The 25,249-nt window shown below is 53.8% G+C and overlaps 1 protein-coding gene across 1 annotated transcript; it reads left to right on the plus strand.

The window, feature by feature from the left end:
• Positions 1-11,062: 11,062 nt before the first annotated feature.
• MB (myoglobin) lies at positions 11,063-23,304 on the plus strand. The gene is made up of 4 exons (XM_046012768.1): positions 11,063-11,119; positions 13,866-13,968; positions 18,941-19,163; positions 22,728-23,304. Exons 2-4 carry the CDS (start codon positions 13,874-13,876, stop codon positions 22,872-22,874), a joined length of 465 nt encoding a protein of 154 aa, XP_045868724.1. The 5' UTR covers positions 11,063-11,119; positions 13,866-13,873; the 3' UTR covers positions 22,875-23,304.
• Positions 23,305-25,249: the final 1,945 nt, after the last annotated feature.

The raw sequence follows: 25,249 nt of genomic DNA on the forward strand, positions 1-25,249 counted from the left end.
ATCTGAGGGACAGAGCCCCAGAGCAAAGGGTGGCTGGCAGCCGCTGGCAGGTGGGAGAGAAGCAGGCAACAGAGTCTACAGAAAACCAGCCTACCCACGCCTTGATTTCAGACTCGGGGCCTCTGCAACTGTGAGAGTGCGCGCTTCTGCTGTTCGAAGCTGTTCGAAGTTGTGGTCATTCCTTTGGGCAGCCACAGGAATCCAGTCCCCCCATCTCTGAGAGAACAAATGGGGCCAGCAAGTCCCCCCGGGGGTTAAGAGCGGTCTATGAGCGCCTCAAACTTTGCTCCCACCCTGAGAAGCTCGCAGCTGAGTTGAGAAGCCAAAATCTGCAGCCGATGACTGCATTTCAAGCTCCAAATGATGGGCCTTCTGTACACGGAAGCTAGGCTGCCCAGACCCACAGTGGGGCTCCCGGCCTGGGGAGCGGAAGGTGGAAATTCAAACCACAGAGAAGGATTCTCCACCCCGCCAGGAACCAGAAGGTGGAGAGTAGGGCATGTGGGATACCAGCCCTGGCAGGGCCACCTCCCAGGAACCCAGAGTCCCAGCTGGGGTGGGCAGCCGGGACAAAGGGCCACGGGCCAGCATCTTCTCTAGGGCTGCAATGGCTCTGTGGAGGGGCTCCTGGACTTCTAAGGTCTCAGCTCAGGGGGTGCCAGGCTGCCCAGGTCAGAGCAAGGGGTGCTGATGGCAAGATGTAACCCAGGGCAAAGGGCTTTGCAGGCTTGGGAGGGGGGGATTAGGAGACGTGGGAACCAGGAGCCCAGGCAAAGACCCCTGAGTTTTCACAGGGTGGTCAGAGCCTCACTTTTCTCTCCTGGAGCTGGACACAGCAATCCTAGCCTTATAAGGGGTATAGGAACCGAAATGAGGGGATACACATTCAATGACGGACGGAACATCTGGCTGAAGCTTTATGGGTCAAGGTACCATTGTCCTACCGGGGAGCTGTGGCTTGAACGGCAGATGAGCTCCAAAGGAGAAGTTCACTTTCTTCCCAAGTCTGTGCCCCGTGTCTTCAACAAGTAAGTCTGGAGTTGGACAAGCCTGGGTTTGAATCCCAGCTCTGCCCTTGCCTGGGAGCGTGGCCCTGGGAAAAAGGGCTTCTCTCTGGACGTTCCTGACCACATCCATGAAAGGGGGATAATCTTGAGACCAGGATAGGAGTGCACATACTGTTTGGCAGACAACAGGTGTTTGACACTATTTCTGAATAACACATGAATTAAAATAAAGGCAGCTGTGTGAGGCCAAGACAATAAATGTGGTAAGATATACAGACAACAGATAGGAGGATCCGGGAGAGCGAGCATTTGCTCCTCGGAGGTGATCAGAGAAGCTGTGTCAGTAGGAGTCTTTTTATTGCAGTGACAGAAATCTAACTCAAACTGCTTTGTGCACAGACCAGAATGTTATGCAATGTGACAATGACAATATTTTGAATAAGCACAATGCACCCCTACCTCAGGGCCTTTGCACTCGCTGTTCCCTCTGTCAGAAAACTTTTCTCCCAGATATTTCCAGGGATCTCCCCTTTACCTCTTTAGATCTTTCTCAGATACATTTAAATTTAAAAAATAATTTAACCAACACTCTGTATGCCTTTTACTACTTTACTACCTTAGTGCTTTATTTTTCTCTATAACATTTATCATCATTTAACACGCTATTTTTATTATTGATTTTGTGCATTGCCTTTCTACTTACACCCCCTTCCCCACTACCATGCAAGCTCCACTAAGTAGGATTTTTGTCTTTTTTTTTTTTTTTTTTAACTGTTGTAGTTCTACCACCTAGGACGAGGCCTTGCATGCAGTAGGTGTGATGGTTAATTTTATACTTCAACTTGACAGTTCCACAAGGTCTTTCTTTGGGGTTAGATATCAAGCTTGTGCTGGCCTTTGTTAAAGTAAAATCCCTGGGGGTGAGTGGTGGAATCCCATCTAGTGACCATTAAGACAAGTCACAGGGGGGACAATGGGGTTCAAGCTAGCTACATTTTGACTGAGGGGCAATTGGATGGAAAGTTCTGGAACACAGGGTATGCTCTCCAAAAGCGCTCCAGCTAAGCCATAAGTAGAATGAGATCCTAGACCTTCAGGGGAAGAGGTCCTAAGTTTTTACATCCTCACGAGTTGGATACTTTATGGTTTACAAAGCATTTCCGCATCCACTATCTACCTGGTCCTGAGTGGTAGGAATTTCCTCACCCAATAAATACTTATCAAGAACTTCCTGCTTGGGGGGTGGGGGTCAGGAGGACCAAGTGGGCCTCTGCATACAGGACTTAGGGCCCTGCCTGGGTCCTGGCCGGTCCGCAGAGCCTGCTTATGTGCTGGGGAAGGGGGAGCGGGGCAGATGTGTCAATATGAACTTGGCCTGTACCAGGCGATGGAACTACAGGATAGATATGGTCCCTGTTCTCATGGGCCCCACAGTCCATCAGGAAGAAGGACATGATTCACTAATTATAAACATGGTCAACATTCAAACCATTTCAATTCAGATGTTTGGAAAAGGTGATTTCTTGAAGAACATCGTTTCTTTATTAGCCGTAACCGAGACCTGGAACCACAGCGTATTGAGTGCTGACTCTGTGTCAGTCCCAGTTGAAGGCATTTTATCGAGTTTACATTTCACAACATCCTGTGAGGCAGGTACCTTTATGATTGTCATTTGGTTGGCAGAGCAAGAAACTGAGGCACAGAGAGGTTAAGTAACTTGCTTGAAGTCACACAGCTAGAAAATACCAAAGCAGAGTTCAAACCCAGTAGTCTGGCTCCAGAACCCACACCGTTGATCCCCGTATGTTTATCTCTTGCTTTTAAGCACCCCCTCCTTGCCATGGGATGGGGGGCAAAGGGGGCCAAACTTAGTTTGGACCGGTTACTGGGATCTCAGCCTTTCCCAGTAAGTGTTCACTGCCGCAGATTCTGTGTCCTCCGCTGACCCCCACCCCAGCCCCTAACCACCACTACACTCGCTCCTCTTCAAGAACGATGCCTGGGGCGGGGGGGAGGGGGAGTGGGTAGGGCACCTGCGGGGCTCAGTTGATTAAGCATCTGCCTTCGGCTCAGGTCATGATCCCAAGGTCCTGAGAGTGAGCCTTGCATGGGGCTCCCCAATGAGCTTCTCCCTCTCCCACTCCCATGTCTGTGCACATGCTCTGCGCTTTCTCTCCATCAAATCAATAAGTAAAATCTTAAAAAAAAAAAAAAAAAGCATGGTGCCTGCGTATGGGAGGAGAGGGGGCAATGGGACTTCGGAGAGGGTGTGCTAAATGGCACATGGTGTAAAAATTTCACAACCATTACCCAGTTTACACATATGAATATCGCCATGTAGGGGAAGTACAAGCGTCTGTCACCTGGTCTGCGGTGGATGGTCCCCGGGAGGGGCTGGCAAGGGCAACGGGGGACACCACTCCAGGTCTAGGTGGTCCCAGAGTCTGACCGGGGAGTTGCAGCTCCTGGTGCCAAGGTCAGAGCCCCGGGACGTGCTGGCCCAACAGCCCAGGGCAGAGGTCACAGGATAGGCCAGAACCCTGTTCCAGCTCTGAGGGCCCCCAGTCCAAAGTGGGAAGGCCAAGGATTCCGTGGAGAAAGAAGCCGTGGTTGCCACCCGAGCCAGGCCAGCTGGCTCTCCAGGCTGGGCCACCGCGCCTAATTTTAACTGACCTGCTGATTCATCGGGGATGGCTCCCTCCCCCACCCCGGCCCAGCCCCAGCCAGAGCCAGCCGCAGCCACTCCTCCAGGCCTGCCCAAGAACTGCCAAAATTCTTAAAGTTCAAGGTCATTTCCCATCTGCTCCAAGCCGGCATTCCAGCCTCATCCGTGACCAATCGGCTTCACCAAACTTCTGGTCCTGTCGACGAGTCTTCTCAGGGTTTCCCAAACATTCTGGAACATTTCTGCTCCCTTAGGTCCCTGGACCACCTTTCAGGTCCCCATTCAAATGCCCCCTTTTGGAGGATGCCCTTGTAGACATCCCAGACCAAGGGGCCGCCCCTCCCCGGCACCCCTGCACCTGCCACCTTTTCAGTGGTGACCACACTCCCCCAGAGGACAGACCGGGAGCTCCTACGACGTGCTCTGGGGAGATTAAGACATCAGCTGCAGGAAAGCTTGATGCCCAGCCCTTCTCTCTCATCTTTCCACTAGATCACAAGGCATTTTACTGTCTCAGGCCGGGACAGCGGCTGACAGCGTGCTGTGTGTCACCAAGCCTGTCTCCCTTCCTCGGGGCCCACGGGGAGGTCTCACTCCCGGCCTCCCTGGAAGCTGGCATGGCCGTGTGGCCATGATGGGCGGATGGAACAGGGCAGGAAACGACCAGCCTTACTGTCAGGCATGGCCCCCAGACCTCTCACACTCCCTTCTCTCTCGGCGGCTGGCCTGCTGTATACAGAGGGAGCAGAGGCCTTCAGGGTGCGTGGGGACAGAGCATGGGGCCCTGGATCACTGTGCAGAGCTTGCATGAGACGGGACGGGATGGAGGGGGACAATTGAACCTAGGAAGCCACAGTGAGAGCCAATAAGCCACGGAGGCTGGGCGTGCTGTTGGTTACGGCAGCTGGTGCTCTAACTAGGGCACTAACACGCTCTCACCCACACCTGGTACTAAGTCCTTCCCGTCCACCTGCAGCCCCCATGCGGCTAGCCTCCGTTCCATCCTCCACGTCCACACCTGACCCTGTCCTCCCTCCCCAGAACTTCCCGGGGTGCCCCACTGCCCTTGGAAGTTTCCTCCCCGGTCCTCTTCTCCTCCCAGTGCTTCGAACCTGGTGTGTCCCCCCGGGTTCTTCTCTTCTTCCTCGGCACCCTCTCTGGAGTAATCTTGGCAGCTTCCTCTCCCATGACAACTCCCTCAGGCTCTGACCCTGTGCCTGATGGGGTAAACTGAGGCTCCTCCAAGTCTCCAGATAAATTCCGGATGTTCCGAGCTACAACTCCGGGTGGGGGACAGGGTCGGGGGGATGTCGTGTCTCAGCAGAATAAGGTCAGGGAATGAATTCTCGAGAAAAAGAGCGAAGTCACACCAGTGAACGGGAATATCTCCCGGGGACGGGACGAAGTGGGCTTTGGAGAAGGGAGTCACTCTTCGCAGCTGTGAGCTGGGTTTGATTTCAGATAAACCAGAGAGAGCTCAGCTGCAGTCTGGGGTGTGGGTCCATGTTTTCCTTTGTCTCCAGTTCTTCTGTCCCCTCCCAGGCAGCGGAGCTGGTGAGCCCCTCCCTGGAGGAGTTTTTGGGAGCTAGGACCTGGGCTTTGATTGTTTTCAGAGGGAAGGGAGGAGGTTTGAGGAAAAGGCTGGGTGAGGAAGGGCACGGCTGCAGGGTGCTGGGGAGAGAGGCTGGAAGGAGTGGGGGAAAGGGGAGACAGCCCAAGGGCTCCCCCTGGGAAGGGAGGACTCCTCCCTGTGACCTGCTAACTAGACATGCCCCCTCCATGCCCATGCAGCTCCTGCCTTCCAGCCAGGTGAAGGAGGGGCTCCTTTGTCTTTCTTGGTGGCAGGAGCCTCGTGGGCACTGGGGTGGAGAGACAGGGAGGACACAACATGGCCACCTTGCCAGAGGACAGTCATGCCTCGGGGACACATATATCCCTATACCTGCCAGACAGATGTTCCACAGACGCTCCAGAGGCTGCTGTCCCAAGGGAGACTTGCTCCTCTGTCCTCCCGGTACCCCGCCGGCCTTGGTAAATGGCACCACCCTCTGCCCGGTCACACAGCCAGACTCTGACTCCCACTGCTGGCCCAGGGTCAACTACTTAGCTCCCTCCCTCGTCCCCCCCCCCCCAACTTGCAGCGTCTGTCCGTCTCCTCTTTATCCCTCAGCTCCTAGCCCTCCTTCCCCAAACCAATCTGTGCCTGAAAAAGACAAATTATCAGGACCGTGGTTGCCTCTGGGCGATGGAGGAGGTGGGCACTGGCCAGGAAAGGGCAGGTGGGAACTTTCTGGGGGTGTTGATAATGTTCTGTATTCTGATAGGGGTGTGGGTTACACAGGTGTAGGAACTTCCAAAACTCCGTAAATAGATGCTTTGCACAGGTCCGTTTCATTGGATGTAAATTTCCCATCAGAAGAGACAAAATGCAAACAAATATTGAACTCTCATGAATGACCGGCAGGCCCATGATTTCAGCAGGGAGGGAAGAGACAGAGGTCTGCAATTTGCTTTGAAATGCCACAAAAGTAAGAAAGACTGGTGGTTGGGGGGAGGGGGGCTTGGATGGATATGTGATCAAACTAGTTTAGTAAAATGTCAGTGGTGGAGGGTGCCTGGGTGGCTCAGTGGGTTAAAGCCTCCGCCTTCGGCTCAGGTCATGATCCCAGGGTCCTGGGATCGACGTCCTGGGATCGAGTCCCACATCGGGCTCCCTGCTCAGCCAGGAGCCTGCTTCCCCCTCTCTCTCTGCCTGCCTCTGTCTACTTCTGATCTCTGTCTGTCAAATAAATAAAATAATAAAAAAAAAATGTCAGTGGTGGAACATAGGTGGTGGGCATAGAGTGTTTGCTCTAAAATTCTTTCAACTCTGCTGCATGTGTGAACATTTTCAGAATAAAATGTTGGGGGACAGTGTCTCCTGTCTCCAGACTTGTCCCCTCCATGATGTGATACCCACTGCAACTAGTATGATGCTCCTAGGAGGGCACAAGTCCCCTGGCCCTCTCCTGCTCACACCCTGCCAGTGGCTCTCCGCTGGGGAGAAACTTTGGCCCCTGTGGCTTCCAAGGCCATCCGTGGTTGGCCACTGTTTATTTTTCTGCTTGTTTTTTTTTCCATTCCATTCCTTCCTCCCTCCCTCTTCCCACCACAGAAACACTAAAGTACTTCTTCTTGCCTGCATATATCATGCTCTTTACACATCCTGTGGTAGACATTTCTAGTATTCATCCAACTTTCATTTTCCTTTTCTTCCTGAGTAAGAGAACTCCCCCAATTTTTGTCTGGGGATATGGCCATATAGAAACAAACACTACATTTCCAGGCCTCTCTTGCAGAAAGCTGTGGCCGTGTAATGGGAAGAAGTATTTTTTTTTTAAGATTTTATGTATTTATTTGTCAGAAAGAGAGAGAGCATGCAAGCAGAGGGAGTCTCAGGCAGAGGGAGAAACAGGCTTTCCGCTGAGTAAGGAGCCTGACATGGGACTCAATTCCAGGACCCCAGGATCATGACCTGAGCTGAAGGCAAATGCTTAACCGACTGAGCCACCCAGGCATCCCTGGGAAGAAGTATTGATTACAGCTTCCAGAAAGTGTCCCTCGAGGTAGGGGGCACAACTGTCTTTACATTTACACAACTTTACATTACACAACTGCATTTACCCCTATGCATTCCTGCTGGTTGGAATGGTGACACGATGGTTGGAGCTCAGGCAACCACCCTGTGTTAGGAGGTGGAGGCCATGTGTGTGATACAGCAGAGCACAAAAGCAGGCCATGGCTGGGTATGTGCCTTACCCGCCCTGGACCACTACCTCTGGACTTCCGTATGAAAGAGGAATGAATCCTCTCTTGAGGAAGCCCTGTTATTTTGGGCTTTCTGTCCCCCACAACCAGACCCGGTCCCAACACACCAACGGCCATGCCCCTGAATGCTTTGACCCTTGTGCTTAGAACAGTCTTTCCTCACCTTGCCACTAGCAAACCCCTAATAACCGTCCAAATCCCTACTCAGGCATTACCTTCTCTGTTACATGTGCTTTGGTGGGAGTAATCATTTCCTCCCTAATGATTCCTTTGTTCCTTGTATCACAGTGAGCAATTACTGAGCACTTACCAGGGACCACGCTGAGTCGGGTACATAAACTCCCTCTTTTCATTCTCATAAGGATGTTTGGGATCGCTAATTATTTTCAAAGTTCCCAGTTTACAGATAAAAACCCAAAACCTTGAAAAGTTACGATAACTCTCCCTGGATCACAAAAGTAACAGGAGGCGGGGCCAAATGCCAATTCCTGCTGTCTGATTCCCTATGGTTTGCCCCTACGCCGCACCATCGCGTTACTACCCTTATTTCAAAGCCCTTTATCACCTGTTTACACATCAGTCCCTCCTGTCACCCCCTAAAGTCCAGGGACCCTGTGACATTCACCTTGGTCTCCCTGGGACCCAGCACAGAGCCCTGTCCCTGGTGAGCACACGTGAAGTTGCACTGTCGATTCAAAGTCTCCTATCCAGGTTCTAGCGCAGGAGGGCCTTCCCAGGTAGGGTCACCTCCCCAGCACCCTTTTCCCCGTGTAGCCCCCCTGTATGCCTTGGGCTTTTGCCCACACAGTTCGCTACCTCTGCTGAGAGGGCACACTCCCTCATACTTTAAGATCCAGCCCCCTTCTCACCTCTGCCAGCAGGTCTTCTCCACGGAGCCCATCACACACACACCCCCCCAACACACACCCCTAGCAGGCTTCCTACCCTCCCAAAGCCCTTTGCTGCATTCCAAATTCCAAACTGGAATGCTGCAATCTCTGCTGCATTCCAAATCCCCCCAAGGGTTTCCTCCACTCGACCTCGAGTCCCTTGAGAGAAAAGACCATGGCTATTTATCTTTTAATCATTTGGAGAGCACCTGATCGGTGCCATGAATATAGAGTTGGAAAGAGAGGGGCAGGGTGGATGGGTGAACCCAGGGACCTAGTGGGAGGGGCAGAGCCAGAGGTGGAGGCTTTTCTCCTCGCCGCCACTAGATGGCAGCAGGGCCACCCGGCGCTCCGCATCCCAACTGCCTTTGCCTTTACCTCCGGGGAAGCCAAGACCAGGGATGGACTCAGTTCAATAAAATAAACATTCAAAGAGCTTACTGACCCAGCTCTCTGCTAGGCGTGCTGTCAGAAAGGCGAGAGGGAGAAGAAGAACCCAAAAGTTAGACAAGTCCCTAGCTGTGAAGCACGAACTCTTGAAACCAGATAGCCTGGGTTTGAATTTCGTGCCTGGCGTCTCCAAGCTGTGTGACTTTGGTGGTTACTTAACCTCTCTGTGCCTCCGTCTCCTCTTGCGGAAAGTGGGCTTTGTAGAAGTGTCTATCAAAAAGGGCTGCTGGCGGGGGGAGGGGGGGAGCGTGGAGGGCAGTGTCCCTGGAGTGCAGCCTGTTGCTTTTGTGTGCCTGCTTCTGAAGAAGCTCGCCTGGCAGAAATGGGGAGCTCAGCCCGGAGCGGGAGAGATAAGGCTGCCAGAACCTTGGTGGGGGGCGGGGTGGAGAAAGGCACACCTGCTAGGAAGGGGATGGAGTTGGGGGAGGCTTCATGGAGGGGGAGATGTTTTTTTGAGATGGGCGGGGAGGGCAGGGATGGTGGGAGGGGGCTGTTGGGATGGGACTGTGGGGGTGGGGCTGTGGGGGTGGGGCTGTGGGGGGTGGGGCAGGGCTGCATCCCGGGACAGGTGGAAGGTGGGGCTTCTGCGACTGCTGCGGAGGGGAGGGGAGGGGGAGGAAGGCTGGTGTCCTTAGGCCACACCTGTTACTGGGATGTTAGGATCTTTGTGTCCCTGCCAGCCCTCTTCCAATAAAGCCCCTCCAGGCCTCCAGGGAGAGGAGGAGCCTTGCCATGTAAACTGTATTTTTAGTTCCCTGTGCCTCCGGCTGCTATAAGACACCTCTCCCCACCCCCAGCCCCACCGCTTGGCTGGAGGCTCCAGGAGGACAGCTGGGGAGAAAGGGAGACTTGGTCAGTACCATGGCTGCCAGGGGGCTGGGAGGAGTGGGGTCTGGGGCAAGCTCAGGGGTCCCGCTACCCCATCAAGTCCGCTCTGAGTCCGGCCTGGCGCTGGACCAGGAGGGCAGACGGCCAGGAAGGAGCAAGCTAAGCTGGGCGGGAGGAAGGCACTGCCCAGGCTGGCCTCCAAGGGGGCGGCTCCCAGGAGGAGGAGGAGAAAGGGAGGTGGTCAAGATGGATGGGACCCTTGGCTCTGAAGGACCAAAGTCACCCTCTCCCTTGCTGGAGTCTTAAAGTCTAATCCCCCAGATTCGCTGCTGGGAATTGTTGGCTGCCCAGGGGCCAGCAAACTCCCAGGTTCTCGGGGGAAGAGCAGCGTGAGGCACAGTCACCTGGGGACTCAAACCTGTGTATGGAGGCAGGGGGGATGCTGGAAGCCCCTTCCTAGAGAGTTCTTTTATGTGCTCCAGGAGAGGAGAGAATTGCTGTCTTGAAAATAGCGAAACTGAGCTTTTTTCACCAGGCAGGCTCCTGGTTTACCTTGCCAGGGGAGGGCGCTCATTTCAAGTCCTGGGTACAGTTAGTATGGACCAGTCTTTGAACCTACAGCTTGCCTCGTGAGAGAGACTCTGCTGGTCCTCTGTATCCCCAAAGAGCCAGCAGAGCACAGACAAGGGAGTGAGCGTGACAAGAAGGCATGTTTTTGGTTCCATATAAAGGAGACACTTTAAAGCTTTAGGTAGTGAGCTCGCTGCTCCTAGGAGAATTCAAGTGGATGCTGAATGATGACCTGTAGGGAAAATTCCTGCATGTAGTGGGAACTTAGACAAGATGCCATCAAAGTCCTGGGTTAGCTTGAAGACACGATGGCCCTATCCTTCTACAGTTCTCTACCTCAGCCTTTCCATGACTCTGGAATCTAGAGCCCCCTTTCCAGAGTGGCCAAAGTCTTCAACTTTGGCGCCCCAGAATCTTAACTCTGGGATCTTAAGGCTCTAAAATTTGAAGGCTTGAGAATGATCTTTTACATCTGAGATGGTTGCATTCAAAGGACCCTGTGACATGATCTCCTGAGAAGAGAAAGAGGTTGGGGGCACATCTGACTTTGGGGGGAATGCAGTTTTGTCCCCCAGGGTGTCAAAACCAGCTCACCTCTGCGCGTGTGCGTGTGCGACACGTGAGTGTAAGGCTGCTGGAGGTTTTCCTCTTTCGTGCATCTCCAGCTTCTTGCCCCAGCCGTTTGAAGACTGTTGCGGGATAATTATAGCCCCCAAACAAAGCTGGCGACTGCAGGTAGCCATGGCAACTGTTAGGTGATGCCTGTTCTGTTGTAGAGATGTGTAAGTGCAAACAGATGTCAGTGCCTTCCTATTAGCTTAAATGGTAAAACTTAAAAGGTCCGTCGACTTCAAAGCCACAGGTCTCCATGAGCGCCAGTTAATGGGGACGCCTGCCAAGAGGTGACAGCTAAGTATTAAACACTTTAGCATCGGTAATGATTTGATGAGCTTTTAAATGCTCAGGCTGTCCCCAGCCGGCTTGGAGGCTGGAGACAGCAGAGCTGCAGCTAACCAGCCCTGGGTGGCGGGAGCGCATCCTTGCCAGGACCCTGTTCCCTCACCACTGGGTGCGGTACCACACCGCCCTGCCCTGCCCTGTCCCACCCTGCCCTGCCACCATGCAGGGCTCCGCCTCCAGTGAGTGACTGGGATAAGGCACTGCGCCTGCTAAGGGTCTGAGCCCTTGACAGACCCTCTCAGAGCTGCCTTCCTCTTGTTCCTGGGCCTGGCCTGGGGTAAGCCCTTAGTATGGGCTGCTGAACGAATAGACAAAAGACAGCCCCTTCCTTCTGCCCCTCCCCATCCCTGTGGCATCTTTAGATACTCATTCTGCTATGACATCCTCACCTGGGAACAGTGGATGGGCTCAGCATCCCTGGGTTGCCATAAGCCTGGAGCACAGTGTCAGGGAGGGGCACCTCTGGTTAGGAACGAGCTGAAATAGAGCTCACCGAAATGATGCACGAGGGGTCATATGGGAAGTAGCAGCTCATGATGACCCCAAATGGTAACTGGGCTAGGCTAGACAGAGAAAGGAGTGAACTCTGGGACCCTACACTCAAGAGCTCTCAGTTTGGGGTTCTTACTCCATGCTGGCCATGAAACGGACTCTCTTCGATGCCGCATTTCCTACGAACTCAACAATTCTTGCCACACGCCCTCGCTCATGTTTTGCTGAGGGCATCTGATTGGTGTAGCTAGTAGGCACTGGCTGTTGGACAGAGCCCTGCCATTGGCTGCCGCGGGTTACGTGCTAGCTCTGGTCCGGTCACCTGTGACCGGGGGTAGCGTGGGGAAAGAACATGACCTACATGGTCACGGAGCGGCTGGGGCTGGGCCGTTGCCTTTAGCAAGAGCTGTATATGTGGGGTAGTCCTAACTGACGTGTCCAATACAGACCACACCCAGGATACTTGCTTATTTTTTCTGAACCTCATTGTTCGCAGCTATAAAATGGGATGATACTCATTACCTTGCAGAGCTATTGTGAAAATTAGATCTAATCCTGCCCAAGGAGGCACTTGGTAACCTGTAAAATCCTGTGTAGATGGAAGGAAGGGCCTGTGTACCTTGATCGTAGCACTCCATCAACTGTACTGTAAGCTTGTTCCTTTTATCTCTCTAAGGTAAAGTGAGTTTCTTGAACACAAGGATATGTTCGTTGAGTTTTGTTGTTCTTGGCATGTAGTGGTTTTCAACACTATGTAGATACTATGTAACTCTGTGTTGGATGGATGGACAGATGACAAATGGGGGAATGGGTGTGGATGGATGGATGGATGGATGGATGGATAAATGGATGATGGGAAGATGGATGGATGGATGACTAGATGATGGGCAGATGGATGGATGGATGGATGGATGGATAGATGACGGGCAGATGGATGGATGAATGGATGGATAAATGGATGATGGGAAGATGGATGGATGGATGGATGGATGGATGATGGCTAAATATAAGAAAGGCCAATCATCTTCACTTGCCTTTTGTACAACGGCCATCTATCTTTGTATTCAAAAAACATTTATTCAGTTCCAATTTGGCACAGGGCCTTGTGTGAACTCCAAGAGATACATAAGTGAATAAAATAGAACCCCTGCTGCTCTGAAAATCAAAATAAGGTATTTGGGAGCCTGGACTCAAGAACCTGACTTTCTGGGTTCAAATCCCAGCTCTCTACCATCAACTGTGTGACCATGGCAAGTTTCCCAAACTTCCCCTTGATTAACTGAGGATAATGTCATATCTATCATAGAGATATGGCTGTCGGGGGATTAAACAAGTACCAGATGTAAAGTGCCCAGAGTGTGTATCAGCTGCTGTTACACAGTCATGGCAGAACCAGCATGGAAACTATGAAATATGGCACAATGAAAGAAGGAGCATGACAGGAGAACCTACAAGTAAATGGAAGGAGGAAGAAATTAATTGTGCCTCAAGGTGGGAGGCGGGAGGTCAAACAAAGTTTCTCAGAAGGAAATATTTGAGTAAGGTCAAGAAGGCCACGAAGCCAGAAGTTTTCTGGGTGGAGTGGGAAAATTCAGACTCCAAGAGCCTATGGATTCGTGCAGCTATGGGCAGGAACCACCTCAGATCCCTCCCCCTGCTGCTGGCTGGGCAAGGGACCCTCTGGCAAAGTGGGCTGGCTGTGGACAAGGAGACTGCTAAGGGCCATGACAGCCCCAGGGCTGGCCAGGGTGCTGCTGCGCGAGCTTGGAAACATGACAGTTCCTCCTGGGATGGTTGACAACGGGGAGAGTTGAGTTTCAGGCTGCTGGCCTTGGCCTTGGTGGTGCCCTTTCTACTGGCCTTTGAGACTGCAGACAGTGGGCCAGCCTTCTCCCTGCTCTTGCCACATAAAAAAACACCCCCACGCCCCTGTGGCCTGAGTTGTCCTACCTCCCCACAATGGCACCTGCCCCAAAATAGCTTCCATGTGAGAGCTACAGAAAGGAAAAGATTAGACCCTGCATGCAAAGGAGGGAGGAGGAGGAGGAGGAGGAGAGAGAGTGAGCAAGCCGTCAAGTGATCTGTGTCAAGCTTCAGTGAAAGTATAAAATCACTTTGGGGCCAGGCGATCTCAAACCCCAGCTATCAGAGCCAGGACACCGAGTCAGCCGGACTTGCTCTTTTTGTCTTCTTCAGACTGCGCCATGGGGCTCAGCGACGGGGAATGGCAGTTGGTGCTGAACGTCTGGGGGAAGGTAGAGGCTGACCTCGCGGGCCATGGGCAGGAGGTCCTCATCAGGTAAAAGGAAGAGATTCCATTGCCTCTGTCACTCACTCCCCAAAGATCAAGGGTGTGCTTGTAAGGTGGAACGGTTGCCTGGGGTTGACCAGTTGGCTGCGTCAGTTGCCTGGGGTTGACCAGTTAGCTGTATAAAACCCCCACTTGGTTCCCTTTTGCTTGTGTCAGGGGCTTGAGTCCAGAAAGAATGAGAGGAAAAGAGATCCCGCCCATACCCGTATCAGCAGCAGGAGAAGTCTGGTGCTCAAACGCTGGGTGCCTAGTGCGCACTAAGAGGACTCCTAGAATTGTAGACAGAGTAAACGATCTCTTAGTCCCTGAGAGATCTTCTCCAGCTGCTTCACTTAATGGTTGAGGACAAAAAGGACCTGAGAGGGACAGGACCTCCTCCGAGTCACAAGTCCATTAAGGTCTGTGAACTGTCAAGGCTAAGACAAGGTCTTCAAGATGAGACCTGCACTACTGGAATGGGCTCAGCCACTGAGCAGCTGTGTGACCTTGGGGAAGGTACCCAACCTCTCTGAGTCCATTTCCTCTACTGTACAATGGGGGAAAATGCTGATATCTGCATTTTAGAGCGGAAGTGAGAACTGAATAAGATAATGCTTGAAGGGACCTGCCGCTGTTCCTGGAATATGGCAGCTTCGAGAGGATGTTAGTAATTGCTATGGACAGAGCCGGACTAAGGGCCTTCACAGTATTATACTTAGAAAACAGAAGACAGGGGCCCATTCGTGACATGTGATGTTGAGGAAGTCTTGAACTGGAGAGCTCTGAAGGGGGTGGTCTCCAAGGGCATCTTCACTGCTATAGTAAAGCGTCCTGAATAAACAAACAAAAAAACAAACAAAAAATCCCAAGCCTTGTACATAAAGAATGGCCTGTGGGATTTTATTTTCCCATCGCCCTCAACCCCAGATGGTGTTGGATCCCTCTGCTCCTGGTCCCTTCTCTCATGCTCTGGGCCAGCACGAGTCAAGTATCTAATGGGGCATTCATCAACATCTCTGCACCTGGGAGCTGCCATGAGTGGGTACGTTGTCATTCGCACTTTAATTTATAGATGAGTTTCTTCTGCTTTGTGAGCCAGGATTTGCTCTCCCATTCAGATGCCTTTTCGGTCTCCCTTGGGCATCACTCATTTCCAGCTCCCGTGTCTGGGGAGAATGGCCAGTCCCGTAAGCTCTGTGATCTCAAGTCCGAGCCCTTAGTGGTCCATGCTAGAAACACCTGGGGAAGGATGGTCAAGTTCTTTGTTGACTCTGACTGGCATCATGGGGGTGTTTCCTGATGTCTTTCTCCTTCCATCCCTGACAGCAGGCTGCTGAGGCTGCAACAGGTCCTGTTTGGTAGGACAAAAGATCCTTCCAGGTTGACATCTGCTCCTCAGCCACGTTTGCTTGGATGTGACCTTGGACAAGTTACTCCTCCTCTCTGGGTCCCATTTGCCTATTGGTTGAGTGAAGCCATCGTCCGTTGGGGTCTCTGAGGTCCCTTTCTGCTGTCATGCCCAGGCATTCCCTGAACCCATGCTCCTTCCCTGCTTGTGGAGAGAAGAGGCAGGGAAGTTGGGGTTGGGGTTGGGGACCGAGTTTGCCAAGCACGAGTCTCTCTAAGGTGATCTGGGAGCTGCCAGCCCCCAAGGCAGTGACTTGAAGGAGACTTGGGGTATTATGTCATCAGGGGAAACATTCCCTCCCTCCCCAGGGTGGAACAGAGAGAGCTGCCAGGGGCCAGGGACCAGGGATGAGACGTGATGCCTGAGACTCCAGCCCTTGGAAGGTCCCAGAAAGCCCAGTGCCTTGTCACGTCTTAGGCTGTGGGACATGCAGAGACCGTGCCAACCGGTTCTGCCCTTTTAGTGTTTGCAGACTGGGGAGGAGGTTCACCACACCCCCGCCCCCACCCCCGTGGAGGAGGGGGAGGGAATGCTAACTCCCGGGGCTGCACGTGCCTCTGTGGGAGCTGGTCTCTTGGTTCTGTTCCAGACACTGAGCCTGGGCTTCCTTACTGACCTTGGCAAGGTCATTTCTCCTATGCCCCTGATTATAAAAGACAGCAAATTCTGTCCTGCTGAGCCTGCTAATGAAACACGAAGGGCTTCACTCCAAGGACATGATCATAAAGGTCTAGAACATAAAAGCCAGAAGGTCGGTTGGAGAGCCTGGCTCCGGGAGTGGGGGGGGCCCAGGAGGGAGGGGGGCTGCTGAGTGTACCCCCCTGCCTTTCCTTCTCTTGCCCAAACCCTTTCTGCTTTATTTATTTTTGATCTGGACAAGGAATTCTGAAGCCACGAAAAGTTTGAATCTCACGGCTGGTGGCCAATACTTGTCATGTTACAGGGAGGAAACATGGCCAGGGGTGGCTATAGATAGAACTCGATTCCCTGACCTGATGGCGATGAGGATGATGCTGGTGGTGGTGACAGCGGTGGCCGTGGCAGTGACAGCATATGGGTGGCAGCAACAATGAGGAGGGGGAGGGTAGCACATTGTTACGCGGTATACCCCGCCTGGCCCTGTGTTCGGTGCTTTGTGTATATTAACTCACTTGAGACTCACAAGTGCCTTATGAGATGGTTATGATCACCATCATGAACAGAGAGGTTAAGGAACTTGCCCAGAGTCACACAGCTGGAATTCAAATCCAGGAAGCCTGGACCCTCGCTTATCACACCCCTGTTCTGGAGCCCCATGCTACACACCAGAGAGGGGATCCCCTCCTCAGTCCCATTCCTCAGTTTGAAGCGCAGGAGTTCTGCAAGTCTGAGTCCCCAGTCCACCGTGTGGGGGTCTGATCGGGCCTCAGGTCAGAGGATGGCTGGGAGGTGGCCTGCTTTCTCGCTGACTTGCCTGCAGGCCTGTGATGGGCCGAGCAGGGGGACATAGGATGGAAGATGACAAGATGAGGCAAGCAAGGGCTTCGGCAACCGTAGAGAAAACCCATCCATCCTTCGCAGGGTGAGGCCTTCCTTTGTCCATTCGCAGGGGCCTGCTGTTAGGTAAATCCAGGTGTGGCCTTCTGTGCCTGCCTGGGACTCCCAGGGACAGGACTGTGGGCTGAGGGAGGGAGGTGGCTGAATGTTGCCAGAATGATCTGGTGAGCACGGGTCAGCCCAATTTTCCTGCACTGTTGGAAGTAAATCTGGGCTCCCTTGCCGCCTCACTGGTGGAGAGTGGAAGGTGAAGCAGGGCTCGAGCCTTAGAATTTGGAGGCTGAAGTATCAGCTAGACCAATCCTTTCGGTTTATAGATGGATGAATCAAGACCCAGAGAAGTTGAGTGACTTCTTCAATGTCACACAGCACGTTGGAGACAGAGCAGGGACCAGAACCCAGTTTTCAAAATTTTCAGTCCCATGTTCTTTCTCCTATACATCTGGGGGTTTCCCAGAATATCTGAGACCCTGGCTGCCTTGGGGACCCAGTCCTTGGTCCTCATCTGCCCCAGAGAGCTCCCTTCAGTGTCCCGACCTCCAACCTTCCCCTGTGGGGGCTAGGTCTCGTGTCTGTCAGGGATCATTGTCACCAGATAATAAGAGGAGCTCAGGGACCCTTGGGTGAAAAGTGCCAGAGATGAGCTGTCAGTGACACACACGGCTTGGCTGCACGGGGACCCAGGTGGTGAGGTGGTGACATTGGGCAGAGGGCATGGACAGCCCTGGGCATTCTGGGGAAGCAGGAGGGATTCGCTTCTGGGAGAAGGGTGCACTCCCTGTTGGTGCTACCCTGTGCACGCTTGTGTGTGTCTGGGTGTGCATGCACGTGAATATGGGTGTGTGCTGTGAGAAGCTTCCAGAAACTGGGGTGTGTTCGCAGCAGGGCTGGAGGCTGTGATTTAGCTAAGAAGCTATGAAAGGGAAACATTCCTGAACCCATTAGAGAAGAAGAGGGAAAGCCTGGACAGGCAGGATCATTCCTGCAAACATTTCGGGGTCTGACACGAGACAGAGAGCATGAGCTCTAGAACCAGCCAGTCTCTGCTGTGGGCTTTGCCACCAGCCAGCCACGTGACCCTGGACACGTCACTTACCTCTGAGGTCTGTTCACCCACAAGTGAAATGGGGAAAACTATTCCCACCTAGGTGGCAGCTAAGACTCCCTTTTACCGACACTCACCTTTCCACAGCAGGAAATACTAAGGTCCAAGGTTACAGGTGGCTGCTCAGGTTCAAGGGCAAATTCCCTCTGTGGCCAGATCACTGGCTCCCTGGCTGAAGCTGGGACCTGGTCTTTGGCAGGAAGCTCCCCCTGGGGCCTCATCAACCCCCACTGTGAGGAGCCTAGGAGGGACAGGGAGTCTGAGCAAAGTAAGCAAGAACTTTCTGAGCCTGAGAGTTAATCTGGAGTGGACTGGCCATCACAGGTGGTAGTGAGCCTCTTGTAGGTGGAAGTATGCAAGCAACTGAAGGATGATCCCTAGGTAGGGAACTGCAGAGATGGTCCCCTGCATGGTCTTTTCTTTTCTTTTTTTTGAGTCACTCAGATCTGTTTCCAGCTGGCCTTTCCGCACACCAGCCTTGTAACATTGAGTTACGCCTTCATACCTCTGAGTCTCTGGTCTTCCGGCCACCTCCTCTCCCTGATTCCAGTTAGTCACCTACTCTTCAAACAACTTAGAGAAAGTTGGGGTGAAGCCAGGGACTAATGCAGACACGTCCTTCCTTCCTGCCTCTCCCAGTGGCAATGCAGAAGAGACGGGTCACGAGGATAAGAAAAATCACAAAGCTGAGTTTGTTTAGCGTGCTGCGTGTGCTCAGCGTGTATGCTCCCATTGAATCACAGCGCCTCTGCTCTGGGTAGGGACCGGTCATCCCCTTTGCTTGGATGAGGAAGCAGATGCCCAGAGAGGTAGAGTGCCCAAGGTCACACAGCTGGGCAGTTGCGGGAGCCCGGCCCGGAACTCGTGTTTGGTCCCTCCAGAACCCCACGGTGCATTCCTGTGTCTGACTCCCAACCACCTTGTGCCCACAGGCTATTTAAGGGCCACCCGGAGACCCTGGAGAAGTTTGACAAGTTCAAGCACCTGAAGTCGGAGGACGAGATGAAGGGTTCTGAGGACCTGAAGAAGCATGGCAACACTGTGCTCACCGCCCTGGGGGGCATCCTCAAGAAGAAGGGGCAGCACGAGGCGGAGCTGAAGCCGCTGGCCCAGTCACACGCCACCAAGCACAAGATCCCTGTCAAGTACCTGGAGGTGGGAGGTGGGGCCAGGGTGGGAGGCGGGCGGGGGGGGGGCGCAGAGGGATGCAGTTTGGGTTCCAGTCCCAGCTCTGCCCACGGTGTTCCTCTTTGTGCCCCAGGGCCCTCGTCTGTGAGATGAGCTGTCGCTTATTTTCCCTTCCTCGGGGGTCACTGAGAGTAAACCCACTTCTTCCCCAAATCAGTATGTCATCCAGGTGAAGAAGGGGAGAATGGATATCGGGGGCACCCCTTGCATTCCCCTGCACAAGAAGGTACCATTATTATTGTACCCACTGGGCAGATGAGTAAACGGAGGCACAGAGAGAGCGATAGCTTGTCCCTGGCACACTCCCAGGATTCAAACTAGGGTTCTGTTCTTCCAGACCCCACCACCGCCTCCCAGCTCCTGAACCCTGTGTCACCAGGAGCCACAGTACAGTAGTGGGTGCTCCCTCTGGGTAGCCAGCAGGTGGCGCCATTGGTTCCAGCATCTTTACAGATGAAAAGAGAGCCCTGGGGTCCTAGGCAAGGGGAATTTGTTTGAATCTCTTGTGAAGGGCTGAGAAGTAGGGTGGGCAGGGCCTGAGCTTCAGGTTCTGCCTTTATAACCAGTGGGGGGAGAGGTGTGGTGAGTGGCCGCACTGAGATCTGGAGGATAAAGGGCCTTAGGGATAGGTGCAAACCCTGGGGAAGGGAGCAGGGAGCAGGCTGGTGCAGTGATGAGGATGAAGACCATGGTCATGGCTACCCGTAGGGATAGGCCATGGTAGGCAATCGCCTGGATCACTGCATGGAATTCTCAGTTCCCCCCCACCCCACCCTGAGGTAAGGAACTGCATTCCGGGTCTTCTTTTTCTCTGACACGAAGTAAGTACAGAGGTAGGGAGTCCAGAGCTGGTATGGGCACCCCACAGTCACCAGGGATGCAAACTCTTTCTGTGCTGCCAAAGTTGGCATGAGTCCTCAAAGTTGGCTCATGGTCCAAGACGGCTGCTAGAGCTCCGGCCATCTGATTCGTGTTCCAAACAGGAAGCACGAGGAAGAGAGGAAAGCTGTCTTTTAAGGAGTCCCAGAAATCCCATTCAACAGTTTTATTGGCCAAAAGTTAGTTACAAGACCACACCCACCTGCATGGAAAGCTGGGAGCTGTGGTCTGTTGCCACTCCAACTACAGCTAGTGTTCTGTTACCAAGAAAGAAGGAGAAGATGGACATGGGGCAGGCCACTAGCAGTCTCGGTGCCAGGCAGGTACCCCTCTCATACCCACTTTACAGATTTAGAAACTGAAGTCTCAGAGAAGTTAAGGAGCTTGCTCAAGGTCACACAGCTAATGAGCCAGTAGGCACAGTCTGATCTACCGGTACTTGGGAACTCAAGCTCTTAATCCCGACATTGTGGCACAATGTCGAGCATCAACCACCACCACCTCGTCAGCCTCGCAGCCTCACCTTTCCGCACTCCAGCTGCCCCCGCAAATCATACAGAGACAAACCAGCCTGCCCATCGCGCTCAGTATCACAGATATGAGGAGGGGGTCCCGCCTTCGAGAGCATGCTGCAGCCCTGCCCTCCCCATCTGCTCTTGGCAGCAGACTCCCGTCCAGCCTCCAGGGCCCAGCTTAGAAGCCACCTTCTCTGCATGTGACTGTCAGTGGGGGCCCCCCCGTCTCTCCCCGGCAAAGCCGCTTTATTCTCATCCCTTGTCATGGTGCCCACCCGTCTGCACTGGGATTTATCTCTTTCCCCAGCTCTCTCCTGGCTGGAGCATGAGTTCCCCATTTCTGAACCCCGGTGGCATGTGGAGGGCTCACAATGCAACTTGTCTGCTCTCCCCTCGCACTCAGGGACCTCCTTCCGTGCTCTTCCCAGTGGGAGTGGGGGGGCCGCAGTGGGTGCTGGATGTCAAGGCAACTTTTCTCAATTGTCCAGCTGCCCCAGCCCACACTTACCTGGCTATTAGCGGCTGTGCCCCAAACTCAGAAAAGGCTCAACAGGGGAACCCGATGGGGCCAGCTGAGCCCCTGTTTTATGGTGAAGTCACCCACGAGGGTCACGACAGAGCACAGCCTAGAACCTGGGTCTCCCACATTCTCCAGGGGGAGGATTGACTTCATGGCAGCCCGAACCCCAACTTTGTTTTGGGACGTATGTCCAGAGACAGGGGTTTGTGGAGCTGTCCTTGTTTCTTTTTTTTCTTTCTCTCTCTTTCTTTCTTTTTTTTTTTAAGATTTTATTTATTTATTTGACAGAGAGAGATCACAAGTAGGCAGAGAGGCAGGCAGAGAGAGAGAGAGAGGAAGCAGGCTTGCTGCTGAGCAGAGAGCCCGATGCGGGACTCGATCCCAGGACCCTGAGATCATGACCTGAGCTGAAGGCAGCGGCTTAACCCACTGAGCCACCCAGGCGCCCCTCTCTCTCTTTCCTATCTTTTTTGTTTTTGAGAGAGAGAGAGAGAATGTGAGCGAGCATGGGGGAGGGGCAGAGGGAGAATCTGAAGCAGGCTCCATGCCCGTGGCGGAGCCCAGTGCCGGGTTTGATCTCATGACCCTGAGATCATGACCTGAGCTGAAACCAACCTTGGGTGCCCCGCTGTCGCTATTTCTAGGCAGAACCGTGTTCCCTGGGTGTTGTCCTGTGTGTGCCTCCTAAACCTTCTGTCACCCTGTGTCCCCGACCCGGCTACCTGTCTGTAATCACTTGAACTTGGGGTGCCAAGTGAGAAAAGCCAACCGAGGTACCGTTCCCGCGTCTGTTCCTGGCTCTGGTGGCTGTTTGTCCACAAGCCCCTGGGTGCAAATTCCAGCTCTGCCGTCCACTTGCTACGTGACCTCAGGCTGGCTCTTCCCTGTCTGGGCTTCTGTAAAGTGACACCGCTGGGTCCTCCAGCCAGGGTGGTGGCTGTCCCCAAATCTGGACTCCCTGTCTGGAAGGCCCAGTAGCATTCTACACCCACGAGATCTTTCAGTCGCTAAAGAGCCGTACTGTAGGTATTCCTGGTCATGACGTTGTGGGTGTCTGAGCACATATGGGGATGGACAGGCAAGGCTGGGACGGGACAGGCTGGGTCCCAGTGGCAAGCTGCAGACCTCGACCCTTCCTCGTCCTCCCTCCTTCCAGCCCACCAATAATTCTGAGCCCCCGCTCTGTTCTTGGCACAGAAACATGCCGCTCTACTCCCCACCCCCACCAGTCCCCCAAGTAACCTACTTAAAGCAATAACCACACTAAGCCATCAAATGCAAAAAATTAAATACAAATGGAAATAGTTTCTTTCTAGATTTTCTGACTGCAAAATCCTGGGCAAAGCCATGGAATGGGAGCATTTCCCTTCATTTCTGCTGCCAGCGGGGAGGCGGTGTCCTGGGATCCTGCCCTGAGATGGGCCCGGTTCCTCGTTGGCACCTGTCTCGAGGGGTGATAGGGAGAGAAGGAGTTAATCCGTGGAGATCCCTCTGGTGTGTAATAAGCTCTCCATCAAGGGCTGTGGAATAAAGAGAAGGTGGGACTCAGTCTGATTCCCATCTAGCTCCTGGACTGTGTGCCCCTGTGACCGGCGCCCCTCCCATCTCCCCCTGCAGTTCATCTCAGACGCCATCATCCAGGTCCTGCAGAGCAAGCACCCCGGGGACTTCGGCGCCGAAGCCCAGGCGGCCATGAAGAAGGCTCTGGAACTGTTCCGGAACGACATCGCTGCCAAGTACAAGGAGCTGGGCTTCCAGGGCTAAGTCCCTGGGCGCCCCGTCCCACCCCCACCCCTTCGGGCCCTGGGGCCCAGGGGCACGTGGGCTGTGATCTCCTGTAGCCCAGTAGTTTGCTTCCGAGTGTCTGCTTTGTTTATGAGAGGCGGAGCTAGGCTGTTCCGGTGGCTTCGCAAGACTGGGGCCTGGGGTCCTCGTGGAGGGTCATCATCCCGGGAACCGGGAGATGTGCGGCCCTTTGCTCACTTCACTTGCCTCTGTCCTAAACTCCAACCCCATTCCTCCAACCTCCAAACTCAACCACACCTTCACCTTCACCTCTAATCCCAAATCCAAGCCATAAACCAAGGCCCAGCCATAAAGATGCTCTGACCCATCAGCCCCGCCCCTGCCCCAACAAATGTCCATCTGCAATGAGAAAGAGGTCTGGGCTGAGGGCAACAGTCCATCCCGAGAGAGAGAGGCAGCGGGGGTCTGGGACGTAAAGTGTGCGAATGGAGTGACTCACCTGGTTTTAATAAAAGACCTTGCTATGTCACAGCCTCTCCCTAGTGATCTTCCTCTCCGGGAGCACGTGAAGGGGTCCCCAAGGACGAAATGCCTGGGACGGTGTGTGCAGACAACCCTGTGCGGCAGAGAGGAGGAGCGGAGGGAAATGGGGCAGGAGGGAGAGAGAGACAGGAAGCTGCCTTCCTTAGAGCAGCCCTCAGTGGCGGGGACAGTGCTGGGTGCCGGGTGGGGAGGGGCAGTCCTGTCCGGTGGTGGAGGTGGGCTGCTCAGCAGACCTTTGCAGTAAGAGGCAAACAGGTGCAGGGCGCCCAAAGGAGAGGACCCAGGGGGAGGCGGTCACCGTGGTTACAGCAACTTCAATAACACGCCAAGGACACCGGCCAGTGAGCTGCAAAGCCGGGTTCAAAGCTGGGGAGGCAGCCGGGACTCCAGCTGGGGAGACAAAGAGGTGGCCAGCCGGTGACGGGCACTGACCTTCTGGCCACAGAGAAAGGACAGATGCATGGGGAATAACTCACAAACAGAGGCCAGGAGACACGATCCGTGTCTACAACCGCAGCGCACACAGACAGAATGTGTGATGTTGTGGCGGGGACCTAGAATAAAATGTTGGCATGTGACCACGGCGGCCAGGCAGCAGGTTGGAACTGAGGCCATGGACAGGGCCCATGGAAAAGGTGGCCTGAGTCCCTCGGAGCACCCAAGCCGGGAGGGCCTCGAATGGCACCCAAGACTCGGGATACGAACTCCGGGAAGCCTCAAATCCCCAGCCTCATAAAGCTCCGGGAACTCCCAGGACATGTGACCTCGTCACCCCTGCCCTTGAATCCTCGGGGCCCAACCCCCAGCCATGAGCCTGACCTCAGACCATGCCAAGGTTCCCGGCAGCTGAACAGGGTGGAGCTCCTCTCTCAGCGTAGATGTGTCCTAAATCCTAAAAGCTTCATCCATCGGGCTATGCAGCTGTGGCCACAAGAGCATGAGAGGGTCCGCCTCCTCGGTCGGCCCCGGGCTTTGGGGGTTCTGCTCTCAGAGAGGGAGGGGAGGTTTTTTATTATGGCACCTGGGGAAAATTCCATTCATTTGTAGTTATTCAGTCAGAAGCCCAGGCAGGGAGAACTTCTCGGTAGGTAACTAGGCAGTATTTAAAGCTGAATGGGCTGGGCCCTGCCCTCAAGCAATTGACAATCTAGTCAGGGCTCCCTGTGCTCGGATAATTAAATCCGGGCAGAAGAAAATGAGCGTAGCCAAGAAGGACCAGGAGTTTGTCATTCATTCTGCATGGCCTCTGACACGTAGCTGCTGAGCACAGCCGGTGGGAAAATCTCAGTTTATACCTTGGACGTGCACAAAATGCAACTTTTTTTTTTTTTAGATTTTTTTTTTTATCGATTTGACAGAGAGAGAGGGAGCACAAGCAGGGGGAGTGGGAGAGGGGAAAGCAGGCTCCCCTGCAGAGCAGGAAGCCCCATGCGGGCTCCATGCCATGACCTTGGGATCCTGACCTGAACAGAAGGCAGACAGTTAATGACTGAACCACCCAGACGCCCCTTCAACTTCTTTTTTTCTCTTTGGAATCTTCACTGCGGCGGCGAGGCAGACACTGATCTCAGCCTCCCTGAGGTTGCTCTCTGGTTCCGCTTTTCCCTGGGGTTTTGGCTCATTCTAAGGGGACTTACGCGGGTGGCGTGTGTGGGCGAACAGGTGGCAATCTGTTGGAGTCATCTGTTCCCAGTGGTCCTCAGGGATGCTGCACCCCACCTGGTCTTCCCTTAGAGTCCTCATCAGGCACTTGAGGAAACCCTGAGGCTGTCCGAAGCTCCTTCTGCCCCGGCCACTTCTTCTTTGGGACATTCCTGTCCCATGAGACCTTGACCTGGGACAGGAGGCAC

This window comes from Meles meles, chromosome 7, assembly GCF_922984935.1.
Source record: "Meles meles chromosome 7, mMelMel3.1 paternal haplotype, whole genome shotgun sequence".
Lineage (NCBI taxonomy): Eukaryota > Metazoa > Chordata > Mammalia > Carnivora > Mustelidae > Meles > Meles meles.